At 33.9% G+C, this 24,873-nt stretch overlaps 1 protein-coding gene across 2 annotated transcripts in view; it reads left to right on the top strand.

The window, feature by feature from the left end:
• Positions 1-24,873, top strand: part of AGPS (alkylglycerone phosphate synthase) — a 136,210-nt gene that overhangs the window by 100,483 nt on the left and 10,854 nt on the right. Inside the window, exons 15-19 of one of the 2 annotated variants that reach the window (XM_040643464.1) lie at positions 4,588-4,657; positions 6,714-6,775; positions 11,257-11,346; positions 16,378-16,477; positions 18,646-18,703. In XM_040643464.1, coding sequence (XP_040499398.1) covers positions 4,588-4,657; positions 6,714-6,775; positions 11,257-11,346; positions 16,378-16,477; positions 18,646-18,703 — 380 coding nt within the window. The remainder of the gene's footprint in view (positions 1-4,587; positions 4,658-6,713; positions 6,776-11,256; positions 11,347-16,377; positions 16,478-18,645; positions 18,704-24,873) is intronic. The other variant, XM_040643467.1, reaches the window with a different exon arrangement.

The following is a 24,873-nucleotide window of genomic DNA, read 5'->3' as shown; positions in this document are numbered from 1 at the left end:
CTAAATTAGTTAAGAGTAACTGTGCTATAAAAATTCAGTTAATAATCAAAAGGCTTGGATTTCAGGTTAATCTCTGAATTTATTTTTGAAATGTATGTGTACCTATATTTTAGTTTCTAAGTTATGTGGAGTTTATGTATAATTTGATGTTTAAACTTTTTTCTTAAAATCCATGGTATTAGAAACAGTTAAGGTGATTTAAATTAAAATCTTTTCTATCTAAATTAAATCTTTAATTTCTATTCTAACCTTAAATAGTAGAGACTGGAACTTTAAAAAATTGTTTTTTATATATTTAAATATTTAATTGGGGTTTCAAAATTGTTCAGAAGCGCTTGTAGGGAAATGCATGCTATAATATTTGAATCACTTTATATAAATAAGGTAAGTTTGCTTAGTTTCACCTCAATCCCTTGGTCCTCCTCCTACTTCTAACACACACCCCCACACATGCATACACATGCACAGAAATTGCACTTTGCAGTATCTTTAAGTGCAATTACAATTCAGAGTAGCCAGCAAAATCATTAGTAATGTGCTACATTTCCTATTGGACTGGAGGGGTGGGTAGGATGATGGTAAATGCCTTTTTATGTGAGGTAAGACATAATTTTTACAGGGCATGACCTGTCTTTTCTTGGACATCATTGCCGATACCTGGTATATACTAGATGCTTGATTGAACATTTGTTGAAAGAATTAGGGAAACTGAGTATTTTTCCCCTAACAATTTTTATTCTATTTCATTTATGCCTAACTGCTGTGCCACCCTTAAAACAGTGTATTTTTTGATCTTTAGGTATTTATCAGAGCCGTTTTGTCAGGTTTAAGTTGAGCCACCAATTGTCATGAACTCTCTTGTCATGTAATTCGTCTTGTTTTTCCCATTAATTCCAGTCATTTACAACTTAAAAGTTAAAAATGAACTTCTTAAGATGAATCCAGGTCTTTTTAGATACTGATACTGAAGCCCCAGAACTATTGAGTTAATTCGAGTGATTTGTTTATACCAAACAAAACATATCAAATTCATCCATTAAAATGGTTTATAGTAAGTGAGATATCTATTTAAAGCAAGGCAAAGCATTAAAAGTCAGACTCTGGGGTCTCATTTTTTTGGCTATTATTATTTGCTACTTATTAGTTATGTTATAATTAATTTCTTAATGTACTGTCATCTTGTTTTCCTTCATTTGGATGTAGACATCGTCTGTATTAACAATCCAGACTGCCATTAGGCAGATGACTTAGGGATATTTTGGTTTGATTTGATTTGATACTTGGAAATATCTTCATGCAGTTTTCTAGCAGAAGTCCTGGTTTTCTCCATGTTTCTCTCTAGACACTAGTTCTTTGTTCTAATCACTGAAAGATTCAGGGATATTTTTCTTACTTAAGATGCCACTTGGCCAGCCCTTGTTCCCCAATAAATGATTTCTTCGGCATAACTAAAAAGCAGCACTAAATTTCTTTTTGCTAAAGTTTCATAAGTTAGTTTAGCTTATGTACTTTATTTTGAATTAGGGCATTATTCATCTATCCTTTATTTTCTTCTTTTGTTTTATCTTCTGTTCCTACCACCTCGTTAGCTTTGAATTGATTGTTTTTAATAAAGTACTCCCAACAGTTTAGAGCATTTTTATGTGTTATCTTAGCCATTTTCCTCCTTTCCTTCCATCCTCACCCTAACACTGTTAAATACCTTTGAACACACATGACCCAATGGGACGTAATAGGCAAATTTTGAGTAATCATACTTTGGTTGTTTATCTGTGTTTGCTAGTAATATACTTTAACTTCTCTAGGAGCTAAACAGAATAAACATTCCCTGTCAGCATCATGACAGATGTATTGACATTTACCATAGAACTTAAGGTAATGTGTTATTGTTATTTTTAAAGTTGTGTGCTCTAGTAGTTTAATGTAATTCAACATGAGAGTGATTAGGTTCACCAGATGGCTCTTTTATATAAAAAGATAGTCTCTCATTCCTCTTTCATTAGTCTTCCCAGTCCTTTCTCATGAAACAGGTTTAAATTTGTTTAAGAACCTTGTTAATTGATGTTTGAAATTTGCAGAGGGGAGCAGGAAGTAGGGGATGGATATTGCTACTTTACTATAAAGCAGTTTGAATCTTAGTATACTTTTTTGAAGTGGCTGCTAAGAAAATGGTGAGTTAGTAGTGTTTAATTTCTACGCCCTACTATTGTTTATATCTCGTATTTTAAGGTAATCCTGTCTGGAAGATAGATTTCTGAAAGCTAAAAGAGAGAGAGATTGAAGTTACAGAAAACTAAATTTGCAGGGAAACCTGTGATTCAGAAAAGCAAACCCAGATCACTTTTCTTCTCCTTTGGGATTAATGAATTTAGAATGGACATCGATTTCTTCCTGTTTTAGATAAGAAAATGCATGTTTTTGTGTGGTTTGTCACAATTCCAAAGCGGAGCAGATCTCCCCACCGCCACCGGATGTTAGAACAGGATCTAAAGAAAAATGGCTTGACATGGGACTGCAAAGTAGGACTTTTTCTCATCTGATATAAGAGAGACAGGCCTACTAAATGTCTGTACCTGTTACTTCTCATCAAATACCCGCTTAGAATGCACCTTCTCAAGAATTCCAAGCGCAGGTCTCTTGCACCCTTTGCTAGTCTTCACTGTCCTTTCCTTCTGCCAGTAGGCCCAAGATGAATTGTTCCTATTTCCTATCTCACTAGTGTTTTTTTCTTTCTTGGACTCAGTGTCTGACTGCTTGATATCTACCTGAGGTATAGAATCAGATGTTTTCCTCCATGCACTTACCGTAGCAACTTTCTGACTTGTTTCCTTCTTGTTTTGGAACTTTATTTGACTTCCTATCCCTAACCTCAAACCCGTATATATCTAACCCAGAATTATATTATTTCTTCTTTTTCACTCTCAACTGCTTGACTTATTATCTTTTCTCATTAACAATTAGTAATACAAACCACCCCCCCCCAATTTCATTTCATTGTACCCCGTCTTGAAGTAGTTCTAGACTAGACCTGCTCCTGTCAAGTGTTTGCCACTTCTCTGGGTGATACTAATTTGTTTATATGCAACTATAATTCTAAGTCAGGAAATTTGATTTAGACTTTACATCCTAGCCTAAAATTGCTTTACAGTAGTTATATAGCACAAGGGTACATCTATGCTATATTATTTACTTACTACTAAATCCAAGCAAAACTTCAGGGGAAGGAAGAACTTAACTCTAAAGATGTTAATCAAAGCAATTAGAAAATTGATTCTTCCAGAGGAGGCTCAAATAACAGAGGCTCAAATCTGAGTCTTGGGCAACACCGTGGTTAAGGGCTTAGCATCCTGAGACCAAGGAGGTGTAATTACGGTATTGAGCAGAAAGAGAAGTTAATTATCCGTTATGACCCAAGAAAGTCACATGAAAATATGCTTTTCTTTCTATCTGGTTTTATTGAGGAATTTTCTTCATGCATACTTTGGGAGTTTGTGGTAAGTTTTCTTTGGTTGACTAAGAACAGTTAAAATTTAATTTCTGTCTGATGATGGAAACAAGCAAAATTAAAAGCTCTTTAATAAAGTTAGTAGAAAACAGTAATCATTCATGGTCTTTTAAAATAAGAATGACTTTCACAAAGCAGAGTACTTGGACTGAATTATATGTTCTAGGGGATTAGTTCTAACTAGATCACCAAATACAATTTCCGTGGATAAAACTACTTTCAAATTGAAATGGATAGTTCATAGTAGTAAAACCTTACCTGTTTTCTTGTAATTGTCTATATATCTTGCTTCATAAACTTTAATATTTCTCTGTAAGTATGTTTTGTCTCATTTAAATTATAGGTTTCATAAAATAAACACTGTGTCTAATCCTTCATATACAATCTGCACGAGTATTCAAAACACTTGGTATTGGAAGATGTAGTCAGTCATTATACATCTTTATATGTGAATAAGACTATAATGACATGAATATATGGATAAGAATATATGAATAAGATAAGAGCATTTTAAGTATCTTGTTATGCTTGTGAAGCTTATTAAAGTTTATTTAAGTTTGTTTTTCATGGCTAATTCTTTGTTCTTTTGTCAGTATGGGTAGAAGTAGTTGAGTTCATATGAGTCAGTTTTATTAGTTTGATGGATAAAAGTTTGAAATTAATGACCAAACTGAAATATTAAAAGTGTTTTTAGGGCACCTGTGTGTGGCTCAGTGGGTTAAACCTCTGCTTTCAGCTCGGGTCATGATCTCAGGGTCTTGGGATCGAGTCCCACATCGGGCTCTCTGCTCAGCAGAGAGCCTGCTTCTACCTCTGTGCCCTCTCTTTCTGTCTCTCTCTATCAAATAAATAAAGTCTAAAAAAAAAAAAAGTGTTTTTAGGTTTTTGTTATCCAAGCTTATTCTTTTGACAGCTCTTTGATACATTTATGATAAATTAGATTAAAATAAAAATGAGATGCAATGTAATATTTGTTAATCCGTTAAGCAGTTATCTTGGGGCAGTCATATTAGTTTGGTTAGTTTTATATATTTTTAATAAATATATGTGATACATATTGACAGTTTGTTCTTTAATTACAGTGGGTTGGCAGCTGGAGAAGATAATGGACAGAGAGGTTATTTGCTGACCTATGTCATTGCATACATTCGAGTAAGTTATCTCGTATTTCCCTTGTCAGTTTATGTTGCAGACCATACTTTTTCTTTGAATGAATAAAATTATTTTCTTAAATTTTAACCTAGTGTGATGTGTCACATCATTTTACATGAATGTAGGACTAGCTACAAATCTTCAGAAGCCCAGTGAAATCTTCCGTATGTGCTTTTGAGGAATTTAAAAATTTATTCAGGTCATTTTGCTCTGATTGATTCATAATCTGTTTTAAAGATATATAGTCTTTCTTTAACTCTTTAAAAATTGGTATTTAACTTGGTTGCAAGTAGTAATTGGCTCACTGGTGATGATTACTATATAGAATTAATAATTCTAAGTAAAATAATTTGTATTTGAGCTCTAAAATTTTTCTAATTCCAGATTTTCTGTTTGTGAGAAACTTTATTAGTCATGTTAACCAAGAGTCTACTATACTTATCAATATGAAAGTATTCTTTCAAAAGTTTATTCATTTATTTTGTTTTGTTTTTCTACTTTGGCTGTAATAAACTGAAGTTTTTTAATTGTTTTCTGTTCTTATTAGGGTTACATTTTGAAAATATAGCTTGTTTATGTAATTTGAAGGGTCTTATTTTAAAAGGTCATTTCTCAGATATACTACTGAGAATTTGACTTTCCCAAATACTGAATTTTCTGAATATTCACTGAGGAATTGTTCTGAAGGAAATACTTACATAAACTTATATAAAATTTGTTTTTACTTCCCTAAGAAAGCTTGAATTGTGTTCTCATTTTAAAAATAATTTAATCCTTGGTAAGATCTAAATTTTAGGTTGCAGTGAATTTAAAGCATATGTTTTCCCGGGCACCCCATTTTCCCATGCTGATAAGGAAAATTACATTTATTGCTTGTACATTATGTTAGAAATTGTGATTAAGAGATTTACAGATCATGAAAAGTAATAGATGATTTTAGGTCTTATTAATAATGTTTACCTCCATGGACTGTTACTACCCCAAGCTCTCCCATAGTAAGCATTTGTATATATACAAATTTTTGTTTTGGGGGCATTTTCTCTAAGTATATTGACCATTTTCCCATAATGCAAAATTTAGAATTCTAGAAAATGAAATGTAACTGTAAGAAGTACAGCACAGACACTGTTAAAACTGAATCAGAAGCAATTTTGAGATTTGGGGATGAGAGTGATTATTTGTTTTATCTTACTTTTTATTTTCCCAATGTTTAATACCTTTGTCACCAAGTATATGTTTACTGCATAAATGAATGTAGAGGAGAAAAGCCACACATTTGGGGATTTTTCTTATCAACCAATGGTAGAGTTGAAGTGATTCATTTTGCTTGCAGCGAAACTTGTATTGATTTTTCTACTTATAATAATTTTCTTTCCTATCTTTGCACTTCTGTGGTGGCTAATGAATTGTTCTTTCCAGTTTTGATATTAAAACAGATTGTATTCTGGTTAAAGAAATTTGTATTATAAGTTACTTACCGAACAAGAATTATATCTTGTGTGTTACAAATGTATTTTCCTAGCAGAGGTGCTTCCAGATAACTGTCTTACTTAGTTACTACAAAGAGAGGCACTATATTTTCTAATTTGTTTTTAAAGAAAAGCTGATTTCAGGAAAGGGAGATATACCCTCTTCCTTTAGTCCTCCTTCCCCCACTTCTCTGTTGCACTGGTCCTTCCATCCTGAAGACCACTTTTTAATGTAGTTTAATTTGCTGTTTAGGATACTAAAAACTCTGTTCTACTATCCTCTACAGTTCTTAGATAGAGACTCCATTCCTTGGAGAAATATTTAAATTCCTACCATGTGTCAGGCACACTGCCTGGTGCCAAGGGTACAGAGGACAACGAGACAAAATTCCTGTCCTCCTAGAGGTTATAGGTCACTCTCAGGGCCACTTGCCAGTGCTTTTATGGAGTGGAAAGTAAAGAGCAGTGCAGGTTACATTAGAAACATGTAATACTAAAAGTTATATGAAATACTAGCAATATTACAATAGTATTGATTCTTCTGCACCTGTTGTAATTTCTTGATTTTTGTATATATGTTTTAACAGGACTTGGGTTTGGAATACTATGTATTAGGAGAGTCTTTTGAGACTTCCGCTCCTTGGGACAGGTAAAATATAATAAAATGCCTGATATATTTCAAATATGCTATAGAAGTTGCTGAAATAATGTATCTTTGTGCACGAATATACAAATTTTTAAATCTTTATAAAGGAGCACTTTTATTTAAATTAATATCTTTGGGGCACCTGGGTGATTCCAGTCAGTGAAGCATCCGACTCTTGTTTCAGTTCAGGTCATGAGATTGAGCCCCCGCATCGGGCTCTTAGCTCAGTCTGCTTGAGATTCTCTCTCTCCCTCTCCCCCTCCCCTCAACTCGCTCTCTCTCAAATAAATAAATCCTTTAAACATTTAATTAATATCTTCATCAGAATGTCATATTTACAAACCTTTTTTCTTTTTTGGGGGGGGGTTTGAGACAGATTTGCCTATGTCCCATAGAAGTAGAAGGTATTACTGAAGTCTACATTTTAAAGAATCTTATTGAGGATTTAAGTGTCACTATATAGTTTTACTAGCTTTGGTTTAAATTTTTAAGTGCCTAATATGCTTGTATGTTCTCTAAAAAGTCCCCCAAAATTATAAAACCAGTGTTAACCTCCTTTTGTAATATGATTTAGCTTTTGATATTTGTATGGGTATTATTAAGATTTCAACTTGTATTTCAGTGATTTCTAAAAGAAATCCAGCTTAAGATATTATGTACAACTTCTTTTTTTGCATTACACACACATACATACAGATATTGGTTAGGGAATTGATAATAAAAAGTGATGAGCAAATGTGAAGTGGTTTTGTTAAAAATGGGCTTTTGAGTTAACTCAGTAATAAAAATTCTTAAGAAGACTCTTAGTATATTTTTATTTGAATATGACTTACATTTTACTTTTTCTTTATAGAATCTACAAATTATTTTAAATCTTCAATAAAGTAAATAAGATATAATAAATCCCCATGAATCCACTTATTAGATATTACATATTTTAACATTTTTGTTCTACCCTAACCTCTTTTCTCCCCTCCCCCAGAAAACTGCTTACTTTTCTGCATTCATTCTTTATCTACTATGGGTTATAGCTTTTGGTGTATGGCTATTCCATGCATTGTAAAACAGTAATCAAATGTATAGTACCAATCTGTTACTCACAATTTTTGATGCTATGTTTTAACAAGGGGATAAATCTTGTAAATAAAAAAAAAAATCAACTTATTGACATCTGAACTTTTGAACAGCAAATATCATTTGATAGCTGTTCATAGTTGTCTCAAAGACCATTTTAGTCTTTTATACTTTTCCTTGCTGAGGAAGGTAGGTTAGTATAGTATTAACTTCTTCAGCATTATGAATTTCCTCATCAATTACTATTAATTGATGATTGCCATTTGTCTTTTTATCTTGCAGCTGTGGAAGCTAATCACGTACTATCTTCACTTTTTAAATTTTCTTGTGTATTTTTATGTATTTATTTGACTCACTGATAATATCTGTTTTATACAGGGTTATATATTTGGTTTGTTTTCATTTAAAACAACGTCAGCTGAAGTTTTCATAAATAAAATTAATGGAAAGCAGCTACATTCCTGACATAAATTTACTTGTTGCCCATTTAGCAACTTGCTTTTTCTTTAAGACCATGTTTAGCAGAAACCCATGGGATCAGAGTCTTCAACTCTCACTCAATATTAGGTTGCTAGGACTTTTCATGCATAAGTCTCTTAAGAGATTATTGGTCTTACTAGTTTTTGTGTATTTCTCCGTGGCCCTAGCAAAATGACAGTACCTGTTAAGTGCTCAGTGAATATTCTGCATAGAGTCTTATGAGTGAATTCTGGAATGGTGTAAGAATGCAGCCTATAAAAATAGCTGTCTTAAAGGTCTGAGTTGGAGGTTTAAAGATTTTGGAGACACTAGCATGAGACTTGTGATTAAAACCAAGGGAGTAGATACAAACCCTTGTAGATAATATAGATGAAGGGGAAAAAAAAAAAGAGGGCCCAAGAAGGAATTCCAGGGAATCCTAAAATTTAAGGGATGAGTATACAAACAAGAGCTAGCAAAAGAGAATAATATCTAGAAGATTTGGAGGAAAACCAGTGATATGAGAGAAGCCCGGGGAAATTTTTTTCAAGCAGGAAATTGTCAACAGGGTTAAATTTGCTAATAGGTCAGGTAAGAATTTAAAAGTATACACAGTTAATTTTCTCTCCCATAGAATGATTGGTCCAAATGGACTGAACTTTGTACAAGTTCTTTTTTTTTTTTTTTAAGTTTTTTTATTTATTTATTTGACAGAGATAGAGACAGCCAGCGAGAGAGGGAACACAATCAGGGGAAGTGGGAGAGGAAGAAGCAGGCTCATAGCAGAGGAGCCTGATGTGGGGCTCGATCCCATAATGCTGGGATCACGCCCTGAGCCGAAGGCAGACGCTTAACCGCTGTGCCACCCAGGCGCCCCTGTACAAGTTCTATGAAAGAATGCTTTCAGCACTCCCTCTGTACAAATCATTTCTGGAAAGTATCCCATTAAAGGTTTTAACCATTCAGTCATGTTCTTTGTCCCATCTTCTCCTCATTATTACTGTAGATTATTATTGTTGTTATGTAACACTTAAATTCTATTTTCTAGAGTCATGATAGAGAACTTGTTTATAAATTTATAATCTTCATTAACCCCTGTAGCTCTTAAAGCTTAGTAGGTTTTATTTATATTTAAAGTGTTTGTTTTATAAGTTGGATTTTCAAAATAAAGACACAATAAATTCCAATAATCCAAATACTTTTACAAGAGGTATTTTAAAAACATGCATCCTTATCATTCCATAAATGAGGCATAGATAACCTTGATAAATCATGTTTGCCTGCAACTCTCATAGAATTAAGCAGAATTTAACTTAAGAGCACTGTTTTGTAAAATCAGAATTTCTAAAACTTGCAGATATTATATTAAAAAAAGAAAATTTGACATGTTAATACAATAGCTAATAAAATACTGAAATTCTGTATTTATATTTTAGCATATATTCTTTGTTCTTACTGGAAATATAAGTAACTTTAATGTGTTTTATAAAGCATAATCCATGTAAATGGTACTGTTTTTATCAAATTGGTTCTCACATGGTCAAATCACTCTTTAGACTAGAGATGGCCAGCCTTTTGAGTCTCTTTGTTATCTTTTCTGTTCTCCTGATTCTAAACAGACCAAGGTTTAAAACACAGAGTCAGTGTCTGTATGTAGCCAGAATGTTTTTTGGAGAATAAGATGGCTTATTTGTCCCCTAGGAGTTTTATTTTCCAAAAGAAATGGAATATGTAGTAATAACAAAATATACAGCTCACATTAAAAAATAGATTAATCTTTTGTCAGTCAAATCTTTTGTCCCTAGATCTCCACCCTAGAAGCTTTGATTGACATCTGTTTTCTATTTCAGAACTTTTTCCTGAGCATGGTTCCAAAATATGAATACGTCACCATTAAACCTCCTCCAGTCCAAAATAGGACCTTAAAAATTATATCAAAAACTAAACAACAAAAGAAATCAGATGCCTTCATATTTTAAAACAGCAGTATTTTGTAGTCTAAATGTAATTTGGTGAAATATGGATATAGTCTGTGTGTTAGTTAATGGTGATGTTCTCAAGTCAGTTTCTTAGTTTTGACAAATCTGTCATGGTTAATATGTTAGCAATAGAGGAAACTAGGGAAAGAGCAACTCTTTGTACTGTTTTTGTGACTTTTTTATATCTAAAACTATTTCATATTAAAAGTTTATTTAAAATATAGAAAAAAAGATTAATATTGCTAAATATTATCAATCCCCTCTTCCCTTTGTTTCTTACCTGTCTGCTTTCATTGGCTTTTTTTTTTTTTTTTTAAGATTTTAGTTATTTATTTGACAGAGATAGAGACAGCCAGCGAGAGAGGGAACACAACCAGGGGGAGTGGGAGAGGAAGAAGCAGGCTCATAGCAGAGGAGCCTGATGTGGGGCTCGATTCCATAACGCTGGGATCACGCCCTGAGCCAGAGGCAGACGCTTAACCGCTGTGCCACCCAGGCGCCCCTCATTGGCTTTTAATATCTAAGTCTATTATAGCTTTACACATAGTTCATGTCCAGTAAGTCTTTGATGAACTACATTTTAGCTCAGTGCTTGACAATAGGCTATTGGACATTTGAGTATAACATGATTATTGATTATTTTTATATTAAGGGAAACATCACATGGGCACAGATTGGTATTCCTATAAACCCAGAATTGAATTTTCATCAACATGTTCGTTATGGCTTTTTTTAAAAGCTTTTACTATCTTGTAATTAAATTTACTTTGAAATTGGGTTTGCCTAAATATAAGAAACCACCTTCAGGAGGCTTGAGTATGCTCTTCTGACTTCTGTCTTTCCTGTGGCAAAAAAAGAAAGAACTTTGCTCCTTTGAATTTATGAATGGATGGATGACAGATAAATTAGCATTTATTCAAATTTTTGTAATTTATTTTAAAACTTCATATTGTGTTCAATGATGTTTTCTAGGGTTGTGGATCTCTGTAGAAATGTAAAAGAACGAATAACAAGGGAATGTAAAGAGAAGGGTGTTCAGTTTGCTCCTCTTTCTACCTGCAGGTGAGTTTTTTGTTTTTGTTGCTCTTGTACTACTTATCCTGAAAAAAAACTCCACGTTTTTTAATTAATGGAAAAATGTGGTTTGCCAACTGAGGGATGTCTTCAGTCTATTCCATTTATCAAGTTTTCCTAAACTTCCCTTTTGCTACCTTCTTAGGATTGTGCCACTAGGATTTTAGAGCAGTCCTCAACCCTTTAGGGGTAGAATACCTTTCCGTAAGTGAGCCTTCTACACTACTGGGACAGCATGACAGTGCAGAGCCAAACCTTGGAGCTCCTGGAATAAGTAAAGGACTCCCTCTTCATTCACTGAAACTATAAATCACATATATATTCAAGAAAGTATATTTTAATACACAGTCAACATAGCTTTTTCTTCAATAGACAAAACACTTTTAACCACTTTATTAGTTATTGATTAAATGAATGGGCATAGAATAAAGGAATCAGTGGAGCAAAATATCCAAATGAAGATTAACTCTTGCTTTCAATAGATCTTTCTACAGCAATTGGAAATGTTCTTATCTGACCTGGCTATTACGGTAGCCACAAGCCACATGTGGTTGTGGAGCTGTTGAAATGGGACTGTGGAACTTTATTTAATTTCAAATAACTTAAATTTAAAACACCAATGTGGCTGGTATCTTCCATACTGGGCAGATAACTGAAGGTCTTGTCCTTTTTGTTAAATAGCAGTCCAAAAGGAGGTTTTCTTGAGAAGGGGCACTTTGTATTCAATCTTTTCTTATTGAAAGACCTGTATAAATCACCAGATTAAATGTATCAAGATTGAATCAAGCATTTGACTCACCTATAAAGTTATAGAATTAATTGAAATGAAGAATAAAGGGAAATTAGGGGAGATTATGTAGAGGGGATCCTTAAAGTAAATGATAACAGTAGTAATCTAGCACTTTAAAATTTATGAAACATTCTAGTTACATAACTGCCTCTCCTTTTTTCTCTCTGTGTGTGTGGTTTTCAAGAATATAACTTAATATTTATTATAGATATAAACAAAAAAATTACAATAGAAGCAAAATTATAAGTTAGGTAATTTGAGAAATAATGTAATATCTTTATTGTTAAGTGCCCCTGATGCGGGACTCTAAAACAACAGATATGCTTCACCAAAACACCATTTCTGTATATTTCTATTCGTGATGCTTGTTCTCATTTGCCTGGAATCACTTAATCTCAGCCTGGGAAGGCAAAGCTGGGCCTATTCCAGCCCAAGAACCAGGCCCAGGCTGGCCGACTGTATGGCCATGGCAACTTCCTGCTTACTTTTTCAGTCTCTTTGTTTTGTAACACTGCATGTGTCTGACGGTTGAAGGCACTATTCTGCTGTTTATTAGTAATTCAATCTCTTTGAGCTCTAAGTTTATCATTAGTAAGGCAATGGTAATACCATCTACTTGATGAAGCTTGTGAGTCTGAAATGTGAAAGCATCTCTATATGAATGCCATTGTATTGTGAGATCATTACATGAAACTTGAGGTAGACAACCTATACTAGTGCTAATGAGGGAAATTTGGGTATTGTTTTTCTTCTCCAATGACAAATCTTCATGAAGGCATCCAATTGTTAAGTCCTCTTTGATATTTTAATACAGCATGATAATTTGCATATATTTGCTTTGCAAGACTAGAAATATTTCTATACTCTTCAGACTGCTAGCTATCTCTTCTGATTTTTTTCTTTTTTCTATCTTTTGTATCCTTATCTTATACTTCCCTACTACCAGATTGTGTTTTTTAGTTCTACTTATTGCCCCCCATTGGGACAGATATCTTTTGCTAAATTTTTGTGCTTCTGCTGGGGTAAGAAAGCAAAATTCTAACATGAGAGCTGAGGAAAGCATCTTTCTTATACATTCATTAAATGTTCATGTCAACTAGAAGGATCTACTCGAAATTGTGTTTTTTGCTTCTGTGTGGGAGAGAGAGTCCGGGTTTGAAGACCATTTCAGGAACTACTGAACCTATGTATTAACATGTTTTAGAACAAGTATATTCGGGGTTGGATCCAAGAACATAAAAGCTAGAAATGTGGATTTAGAGATTATTGACTGGTCATTTGATATATCTAAAGGAAAGGAAAATAGGGGCTTTGTTTTGTGCAATAAAAAGCTTATAACTTGGTAAACCTACTGGTGGCCTAGTGACTAATCTTGGAGAGAACTTTTCCAAATAAATGTGTAAGAATGTACATGTTCCTTCTTTCGTTCTTTCTCTCTTATTTAATTTGGAAGTATCTTTTGAAGTAAGTCTTTTATTTTAAAGTGTAAGAAAAAATTTTGTGTTCATTTATATTATGAACCCAAATTGATGCCCAGTTCTTTTGATAGTCTGGTCTATCGGGCCTCTTAATATTATACAGAAAGCAAATCAGGCCTAATAATCCAAAAGTCATTTGTTACCAGTAAAATTTGAAACATTTTAAATAATGGAATCTATTTTTTTTTGTAGTTGAGAATTTTTTTATTCCTTTGTTTTATCAAATAGCGACTTCATAGATTTTATCCCCTCTTCCTCCTTCTCCCCCACCTCCCTATTTATCTCTCTAGACTTCTCCCTTTCCATTATGAGAATATCATTGTGACAAACCACTACTTACTGAAAGTTATTGGGAAGTAAAATATTCTGCCTCAGGACACCTACCAGAATAGCACAAGTATTGGTTCTTCAGAAGGAACTCATAAGGCCTAACTAAGTTTCTTTATTATGTATTGTAGGTAGATAGACTGAATTTGACACATGTCATTTATTAAGTAGCTTTTTTTTTAAGAATGATTGTCTGATTAAAGCTTATATGCTCAGCTTCCGTGATCATTTTATAAAACCAAAATTTAGAATGTGCAGTCTAGTTATTTGAATGGTTTTGGTAAGTAGTTTTAAATATAGTTCTTACATCTCGTACTTGATAAAACTAACATTTAACCAGAGTTTGATTTTAGTTCAGTTTGATTCGAGCTGCTGAATAGTGTGGCCAAGGAGATTATTGTGTGTTGGATGTAAATGTTGAATGTATGAGATACATTTTTTAAACTAGTTTTTTAAAAAGTTATTCTAAAATTAACTTGAGGGGCGCCTGGGTGGCATAGCGGTTAAGCGTCTGCCTTCGGCTCAGGGCATGATCCTGGCGATCTGGGATCGAGCCCCACATCAGGCTCTTCTGCTATGAGCCTGCTTCTTCCTCTCCCACTCCCCCTGCTTGTGTTCCCTCTCTCGCTGGCTGTCTCTATCTCTGTCAAATAAATAAATAAAATCTTTAAAAAAAAAAAAATAAAATAAAATAAAAAATAAAATTAACTTGAAATAATTATAGCTCTCATTGAAATCAAAGATCCCAAGGCAAATAACTAGCTGTAGGGTGCCTTTATTGAGTTCATTTATTTCATTTCTGTTAAAATGTACTTTGTGTACTGGAATAGAAATTCTAACCCTAAATTTTCTGAAGAAATTTTATGGGAAGGATTCCTGGCCAGTGAGTCTAACGTAAGAAAAGAACTCCACAAATTTTTTTAGAAATTAAAGACTAATATAATGACTTTGGCAGGCATGCTATCACTTGTCCAGATGATTTTGGACGAGGTTGGTGTTTAAGTATCTTAAATGATAGAATTGGTCTATTAAAAGGTGTAGATCTGGGTCAGTTTCTGAAGTAGATCCAAACTGAAGTTTTCCAAAAAATGTTTATTATTTTTACTTTGTCTTTGAGTTACTGATAATGAAACTTTGTTATGACTTTTAGAAGCCTGTTTATCTATTGAAAACTGAACTCTGTGGTATAAGTCCTAGATCTGTTGGAAGGTAGCAGTGCTCTATTAATATTTAGTTGCATTTTCTATATATTGATATTCAAATACAAATGATAAATATTTTACTAATTGCTATAAACTCATTTCACTCAGGTATCCTTTCAATTTATTTAAATTTAGTTATTCCTAAATGATAGTGCCCTCATAGTTAAAATGGTTCTCCAGTTTTTCTTAAACTTTGTAAATCTGGTACTTAAAATGTAAACATTCAAGGGATCTTTTTTATGAGTGTGAATTAACACTAGAAGAAGCACACAGCTGGCAAATTGACAGTAGCATTGTTAAACAGTTCATTTCTTCTGTTCTGAGGCACCTAACATTTGGCCTAAAAGGCCATTAAAATTTTAGATTAGATTCTGTTTGTATTGTTGTAGTAAAAAGAGTATTTCCTCTGTATTTGCTCCTTCTGTTAAATTAAATTCTTTGTAGGAACCTCTGTAAATTGCACTCACAGATCTGACTATGATTATCTTAGCCCTCTTTTAAATGCTTCACCTAATTGCATTTGAGAGCCCAGATATATATCATATATATGATTTAGTAATCTAATGTGCTTGGTATCTTTTGCAAACACACATACAACATGTGCACATATGGGGCCCAGAGTGTAAAACCTTCAGAGACAGTATTTTAAAGCCATGTCACTGCATTTGATCTGATCATTCCATTTGTTTCCAAAGTTCTTAATAATTATTAATGTGAAGATGCTATATTTAACCCAGCCTGATCATTTTTGGTATTTGGACATTTCTCTTGTTTCCGAGGTGTAAGTTCTCATGCCTATTTCTGTTGACTTTGAGGAAGTTTAGAAGGCTTATAATGGATTACCAAATTCCATCTAGACTGGGGACTACTTTAACTTCGCTATACTTTGTAACCAAACCAAGCCAAAGCAGTCTCTTTTGAGGAGGTGGGGCTTTTGTTTATTTCAGGGCAATTGGAGAAATATTTGCATTGTTTTTAATTTTTTAAACTCTTTGGGTAATAACCCAGACTTAACCAAAAAAAGTTGTTAAAAACAGTACAAATAGTCCCTGTATTTCCTTCATCCAGCCAATCTCCATTCCTTCCATGGAGTTAAGAGTCTGGGTAGAGAATGAGATTATGGCTTAAGCAAATCTAAATGATTTTACCTTTACGTTTCTAGATGTTAAATCTGATTTCACTTAACTTAAAGCCTTGCGGGGATTGTCTGTTTGTTTTTTAGGGTGACGCAGACTTATGATGCAGGGGCATGTATCTATTTCTACTTTGCCTTTAACTACAGGGGAATAAGTGACCCACTGACTGTGTTTGAACAGACTGAGGTAATTTTACATATATGAGTGTACTCTTTACATTCTTTTATTAATTCAAATAAACTTTCCTATCAGTTTATGAATTTTAGTTTGAGTCTCTTTAATCAGTGGCTTACCTGGTTGGTAGTTCATAGAAATGAGAAGCATATTTGGTGCACTGAGTTGTATACTGAATTGTGAGTCTAAAATTAATAATATTCTCTAGAGATATTAGAATTAATATTCTGAAATTAATATTCCGTAGCTTGTGATTCTTTGGTTGCTATTTACAGTATGTAAGACCTGATTAAATTAAATAGGACTGTAGGAATCCTTGATATCACTTCGGCAATTCACCCATTTGCCGATGGTGGCTACAGTTGAGGTCAGCAACCCTAATGTTCTTGGTGTGTGTTGCTGTAATGTCCTCATTCTAAGTTTATAATTTTCTGTTTCCTATAGCTATACATAGGCCATTGAGGTTCATTTGCTGCCAGTTTCTGTTAACATTTTTTGAATGGCCTTAAGATTCCAATTTTCATTATAAGTATGCCTAGAGTTGAAGAGACAGACTAGACTATGGAGAAACTGGGAGGAGACTGGGTTTGTTAAAACCTCAGGTGGGCTAGTGTTTAAAACCTAGTGTCTTAATGTTATTTCATGCCTGCCAAAGGTAGCACCATGCAGTGATTTTTCAGTGGCATGCTTTTAGACTCAAACCATAACAGGGTTTGGTTGGCTCCCTCCTATGCCTCCTTTTTTTTTTTTTTTTTTTTAACAGCTTTTTTGAAGTATAATGGAAATACAGGGAACTGCACATATTTGGAGTGTACAATTTGATGAGTTTTACATATGTTTACACTTATGAAAATATCGCCCAATCAAAATAATGAACATATTTATCACCCTCAAAAGTTTGAGTACTTTTCCATTAGGTTAGCCTTTCAGTGTTTTGGTTGTCCTCTGGCTCCTCAAAGGCCCTGTCCCTGTGCTACTACAAGAGTGAAATTACTCCTTTTTCCCCAATCCAAACTGCCATTCTCTAAGCACTACTAATTTCAAGCAGTTATTGCTTTATTTAAAATTATTTGTTTAATTAATGTAATAATTTACTAAATTTAAAATAATGTTATTTAAAATAATTTGTTAGAGGATATAATGCTAGCATTTTTTGGATTCATTTGAAAAACGCTAAATCCTAAGTGATGAGAGTTCATACAAGTTACTTTGCAATGAGATGTGGTCCGTCTGTCCTGCCTGGGCCCTCTTCTACCCTGGCCTAACTCCTGATAGTTTATACACACCTGAATAATTTTTGAGAGCTTCTAGGCACTATAGATATTTCACCTCCTGGCTGGTATATACTCATGAATTGAATATAATTCTACTTCTGTTCCCTTTTTTTCACTCTGCACCTCAGTCATTCTCTATTTTGCTTTAAGTGTTTATTTTTCTAACCTTAGTGCTCTATAAGGAGATTAACCAGGGCCAAACGTTAGGAGGAGAAAACAAGGGTTTTTTTTAAATGTCCATAGGTCTGACAATAATTTGACCCAGGACATTGACCTAAGAAATATTCTCTATAAGGGCTCTTCTAGTTGATCTCTGATAGCTTTGCAAGTAATTTTTGAATCTGATGCCCAGTTTATGACATTTGGCGAGTAATTTAACCATCTAAGCCTCATTTTCTTTGTGAAATACGGATAATTGTAATTATTCCATAAGGCTATAGTGGAAAATAAATGAATTACTACAGGTGAATTGCTTAGTGTACTTTTGTAGACCTAAAATAAGCAGTTAAATGTTAAAATAAGCAGTTAAAATAAATGTTAGTTACTAACACTTGTTGGTATAGTGACATGTTTACTTCAGAGTAGGACTTGACTGTCTTCACAAAACATTTTATTATTATTAACAATGTAGTGCTGCTGAGTTGATCATTTTGTCTTCTTTTTCTTTTCTAGAATCTTGAAGTGACTATTGTAAACATGTGACCATTCACTGGAAAAAAACATATAAAGCTAGGCTGCATATTTAATTGTTTCTTAAATGTAGTTAACCAAGAGAAAGGAAAATTAGGCTTCTAGTTTGTTATTTAACCCAGGAATTATGTGCCTCCTTTGGGAGCTGGGTCTTACTCTTTCACTTCAAAGTGAATCCTAAGTAGCAACTATTTGTTGTGTTGTTTCCAAATACAGGCAGCAGCTAGAGAAGAAATCCTTGCTAATGGAGGGAGCCTGTCGCATCATCACGGAGGTAGAATTTCTAATATTCCTACTGTTAAAAATAATTGGTTTGATAAAGTGCTGGGGAGAGCCACAACAGTATGCAATTTGAGGCACCTGATATTTCTTGAGAGTTTGTATGTCTGTCATTGAGGTAGCCTAGGTTGTGGTAGTAACCAACAGAAGAAATATTAAACATTACTGTTTTTCTTTTCAAGTATAAAACCTCTGTTTCTCTAATTTAGACACTAAGTTAATTACTTGCCGTGCCTTAGATGTTAAAACAGAAATGAGTCAACATTTTGATTTCCGCATCATAGACATTTCAGTTTCTCAGCTCTTGCACGTAAATTACTTTGACTTTCTGGTTGTTTTTATACTTCCTGATTGTAGGTTTTTAACACATTGTCAGTATCAGGTAACAAAAATATAGGTCAGATCATATTACAATAAACCTTCTGTAATTTATGTGCCTTTTCAGGTTCTAGGCCTATAAGTCTTTATTTGTTAAAGATTCCCAAGTTTGATGAAATGATTTATTTTTAGAATAAATTGGCTTGAACTTGAATGTAGCTAGGTTTGATTGCATATTAATTTATTAAGAGATTCTGCCTCATTTAAATAGAAATCTTTTATTTCTATCATATTTCTCGTATTTTTATTTTTTGTGTGCTCAGAAATTACAACTGCATAGAAAAAACTCTAAACTCCCTGGTTTCTTCCAGTGCTTAGAAAAAGTAACTAGGTAAGCCTAAATACAAAGTATATTCATATGTGCTGGTAAAATGAAGATGCTCCCGTTGCCAGCTTGCCCTCTTCTAAACTACTAAATATTGGAGTGTCCTCCAGGACTCCGCCCTGAGCCGGTTTGTTCTGTGTTCACTCCATTGGTGATTACCTCAGTCCTAGGACTTAAAGACATGCTGATGATTCTCAACTACCAGAAAACATCACCACCACGACATTCTAGTTCAAGTCACTATTTCTTCCTGGTGAGACTGCTGCAGTAGCATCTTAACTGGTCTGTCTACTTCCACTCTTTCTCCCCTACTCTCATTTCTGTTGCTGCCAGAATAATCTTTTTCCAAAACTCAGTGTTTTCTCCTCATACTCAAAATAAAATCCAAACTCCTTATCAGGACCTTCAAGGATATACATGTGTCTATCTCTCCATCCACATCTCTTACTACTTTTTTACTCTACTAGCATTGCCTTTCTTGCTATTTTTCAGACCTACCAACCCCCTTTCCCCTGCAAGTTCTTTGTTGTTTCTTCTTTTTCTGATGTTCTTTCTTTCTCTTGTTTTTCTGCCAGATATTTTCATGGCTCACTTTCCCCATCATTTAGTTCTCTGATAAAAATGTCACCTTCTTAGAGGTATCTTCCCTGTTCTCTTGTTTAGTTTCTGTGTTCCTCATTTGAGTAAGTTCAATGAGGTTACTGACTTTATCTTGTTCATCACTGTGTTTGCCAGTACCTAGAACAGTGACTACTAGCTCTTCTATGTAGTAGATGCTCAATGAATATGTTAAGTGAGTGGATGAGTGCCCAAGTGCTTACAGAATTTGGGTCAGTTTTGCAAATTCTCAAACAGCTCTGAATCTTTCATATTAAAATGGCTATAGTCTCATTGTTAACTTAGCTTCAAACATTTAATGGTCAGGCCTTGTCGGATTATAGGGTCATGTTTAATCATGAAAAGGCTCAGTTTATTCCATAATATTTCTGAGAAAGTGTATTAGCAGAGCCAGTTATTTAGTAGAAAAGCAGGATAAAATAATGTGCATTTCTCTACAACTGCATAACAGCAGCCATTTTAGTGTTTTTCCATAGATGCATTATGTATGTAAGGTTCCATTCAAACTTTGTCTTAAAGCAAATAAAAGGTCAAGAGGCTTGTAAATAGAGGGGAAAGAACATAGACTTTGAAATCAAATCTGTATTTGACTCCTGGCTCTTGCACTTAACTAGCTGTGTGCCCTTAGGAAAATAACTTCTCTGAGCTGGTGTTCTCTTCTGCAAAATAGGAATAATAGTACCTATCTTGTATATTATTAAAAGAATTACATGTGATAATGTATGTAAAGCATCTAAGGTGCCTTGCATATAGTAGGTGCTTAAAAAAAAAAAAAGGCTTAAAAAAATAGCAATAGACAACTCCAAATGGAAACTCCGGTTTATATTCTTAACCATTGAAGAAAGGGTTACAGTTTATATGGATACATTCATACATTTAAGGGATATGATACGATTGTCCTAACATATTTTCAGTTGTAACCTGCAGTTGGTCTCATTCTATAGGAAGTTCTATAATAATCTATATGAAAGAGAAATTTCCTTCACACTCTTGGCTACAAAATATGCTATACAAAAATGTCTATTTTCATAAATGCCTCCTACTTAAAGTTAATCATCTAATTTGTAAATGTCAAATATCCTGTGCTGTTCAGTATAGTTTCATAAAACAGAAACCTTTCTATGTAAGTTTGAAGTAGAATGGGTTTAATTGTCCTGCTAAACTTAACTAATGACAGAGCTTTTGAGAGATCACTTCTTTTTATGTGAAGGAAAGATTTTCCTTAATTTGCATCCTGAACCTAAAACTAGTTGACCTCAAAGTGTCATCTTTATTTACTGACCTTCAGGCAGTGTCGTGACATTCTCAGTACCATTTTTGATTCGAGAGTAGAAGGGTTGTGGGTTGGGAGAATATTGATGCAATTTCTCTTAGAGGGTTTGGCCTGTAATTGTGATTAATAACAGTTGCTTTCGCTATCTGGAAACAGACAGGCTGGTTTGTCTGCCTACAATCATGCTGTGATAAATGGAGCTATTTTAACTCTGGTTTTGTGTATCAAAGAAAACAGATGTAGTCTGGAACTGGAGGCTATAGGAAATACAAAGCCTGCTTAACTTAATCTTCATACTGCTTGTTTTTGTAACTGACGAGCTGGTCAGTTTAAAGAGTTTGTATCAGCCATGTACTTAATTTCAATTTATGACTTAAATTTTTAAGTTGTTCATTGGCTAAAATTATACCTAAGTCCTTGTCAGGAAGTACAATTCTTTGATTAAAAAAACCAGTCTTAGTTTAAATATTGGTGTCTTTACCTAGCCAAAATTATTTCCTATTGCTAGAGAATAATTGTGGGACAGCGGCTCCAAGGTTGTTTTTTGTTGTTGTTGTTTTTGTTTTTTTTGTTTTTTTTGTGGTCTTAACAGAATCCAGTAGTATCAGAAACTTTAAAAAAGAGACTACTCAAAAGAATCAGCAAAAGATTGGCTTTGAAGCCCTTTGTTAAAACGATAGTGTGAAATAAAAGACATATATATTGGAAAGGAAGAAATAAAATTCTTACTGTTAATAGATGCCATAATTGCCTATGTAGAAAATCGCAAAGAATCTATAAAATCAAGATCAGCAAGATTGCAGAATTTAAGAGTACACACAAAAATCAATGACATTTCTAATATTAAGAACAAACCTAGAGAAACTGAAATTTAAAATACAATACCATTTCCAGTTGCTTCAAAGAAAATGAAGTGAACATAAATCTAATAAGATTTGTACATACTTAGGCATAAATCCAACAAAATATTTACAGGATCAGTATTCCGAGAATTATAGTATGTTGATGAAAAAAAAATCAAAGGAGACCTAAATAAGTGGAGAGACCGTGTTCATGGATTGGTTGAAAACTCGGCAGAGTGAAGACGGTCATTTCCAGATTTATTTATTTATTTGTTAAATGCGATTCCTATTAAAATTTCAGCAAAATTTTTAGTAGACATAGAAAAGATTATTCTAAAATTTATATGGCAAGACAAAGGAACTAGATACCTGAAACAATTACGAAAAAGAAGATGAAGTCATAGGAATTTATCTACTTGGTTTCAAAACTTTATATTATAGCTCTAGTAAAATCAGGACTGTGCTGTTGGAGGAGAGAGAGAAACATCGTCAGTGGAAGGGAATAGAAAACTCCCATAAGTATGTCCAACTGATTTTGACAACAATACAGAAGCAGTCCAGTAGGGGGGGGATATAGTTTTTCAACAAACAGTGCTGTAGTAAGTGGACATCCATAAGCCCCCCACACCAAAAAGAATCTTGACCTAAATTTCAACACCTTATACCAAAATTAACTCAAAATTGATTATGGATTTAAATGTAAAACATAAAATAATAAAACTTTTAGAAGAAACTAGGAAAAATCTTCAGGGTCTAGAGTTAGGCAAAGAGTTCTTAGGCTGGTCACCAGAAGTACAATCCATTAAAGGAAAAGTTGATAAATTGGATCTAATTAAAATTAAAAACGTTTGGTCTGCAAAGGACTCTGATAAGTAGATGAAAAGATAAGCTATGGAGAAGTAGAAAATACGTGCAAATCTCATGTCCAACAAAGGCCTGTGTCTGTAATATATAAAGAATTCTCAAAACTCAAGAGTAAGGTGCAAACTATCCAATTAGAAAGTGGGCGAAAGAGCTGAAGAATCATTTCACTGAAGAGGATATACAGATGGTAAATAATCACATGAAAAGAGGCTCAACATCATTAGCTATTAAGAAAATGCAAATTAAAGCCACAAGGGAAATCACTACACACCTATCAGAGAGCTAAAATTAAAAAATGCTGGTGAGGATATGAAGAAATTAGATCAATAATACATTGCTGGAGGGGAATGCAAAGTGGTGCAGCCACTCTGTAGACACTTTGGCAGTTTTTTTTATAAAATCAAACGTGAAACTACCATTTAACGCAACAGTTACACTCTTGTGTATACCAGAGAATTGAATACCAGAGAATTAAAAACTTACACTCACACAAAAACCTGTGCATGAGTATTCAGGGCAGCTTTACGTGTAATAGTCCCAAACTGGAAATAGCCTAGATGTCCTTCAGCTAGTGGTTGGTACATCCATACCATGGTCAACTCCTCAGCAATAAGAAGGAACCAACTATAAGTGCATGCAACAACTTGGATGACTTTCCAGGGAATTATGATGAGTAAAAAAAGCCAATCCCCAAAGATTACATACAGTGTGATTCTGTTTCTAGGAAATTTTTGGAATGACCGAATTATAGAAATAGAGAACAGATGAACAATTTCCAGGAGTCGGTTGTGGGGAAGAGGTCACTGTAAAGCAGACAACACAGGGATCCTTGTGGCGATGGAATTGTTCTGTATCTTGACTATATCAATGTCAGTATCCTGGTTGTGATTTTGATCTTTTGATGCCTACCAGATGAGTATAGCCTTTCCAATACTGAATATCAGATTACCATAATATAGCAGAGAGTTTGTTTTGTACTTTAATTTTTTTTCCTTTGGTTTCTTCTTTGTGACTGGCTTTTTCTCACAAAACTTATTAGTTGATTATAATATTTTTCCACTGAAGAAATGTTGTAAATAGATTTCAAGACCAGACAGTAAAAACCAATTTAACCCATAATTTCACTGAACATTTAATTATTACAGCTATATCATAGGATAAACAGATTTGAGAACTGACAGAAAATCTGTTGTAAAGAATGTATTGATCCCTGTGCCTTTCCACGTATGCAATTACAGAAGCTACCTGTTGTAGCTTATGCCCTCAGGTGTATCACCATCATAGAATAGGTGGCTTAGATACTAACACTTCTCTTTGGACCTCTAAAGAGAACTTTCCCTTCCCAGCAATTTTATATCCAAGACTCTTCTAAGTAAGATGTTCGCTAGTCTGAGAATGCCTGTACTACATTATTAGATTGTTAGAAAATAATTAACTTTCGTAGTTTCATGTGGTTAGCTAACAGTTAATATTTTCAAAATGCTCAACATCAGTCAGCATCAGGGACATACAAATCAAATGAGATACCACCCCACACCAGTCAGAATGGCTAAAGTTAACAGCTCAGGAAACAACAGATGTTGGTGAGGATGCAGAGAAAGGGGACCCTCTTACACTGTTGGTAGGAATGCATTTTGGTACAGCCACTCTGGAAAACAGTATGGAGGTTCCTCAAAAAGTTAAAAATAGAGTTACCCTATGACCCAGCAATTGCACTACTAGGTTTTTACCCAAAGGATACAAACATAGTGATTTGAAGGGGCACGTGCACCCCAATGTTTTAGCAGCAGTGTCCACAATAGCCAAAATATGAAAAGAGCCCAGATGTCCCTCGGCAGATGAATGGATAAAGATGTGTGGTGTGG

Source organism: Ursus maritimus, unplaced genomic scaffold (assembly GCF_017311325.1).
Source record: "Ursus maritimus isolate PB19 unplaced genomic scaffold, ASM1731132v1 scaffold_1, whole genome shotgun sequence".
Classification (NCBI taxonomy): Eukaryota; Metazoa; Chordata; class Mammalia; order Carnivora; family Ursidae; genus Ursus; species Ursus maritimus.
This window is presented reverse-complemented; position numbering and strand designations above follow the sequence as displayed.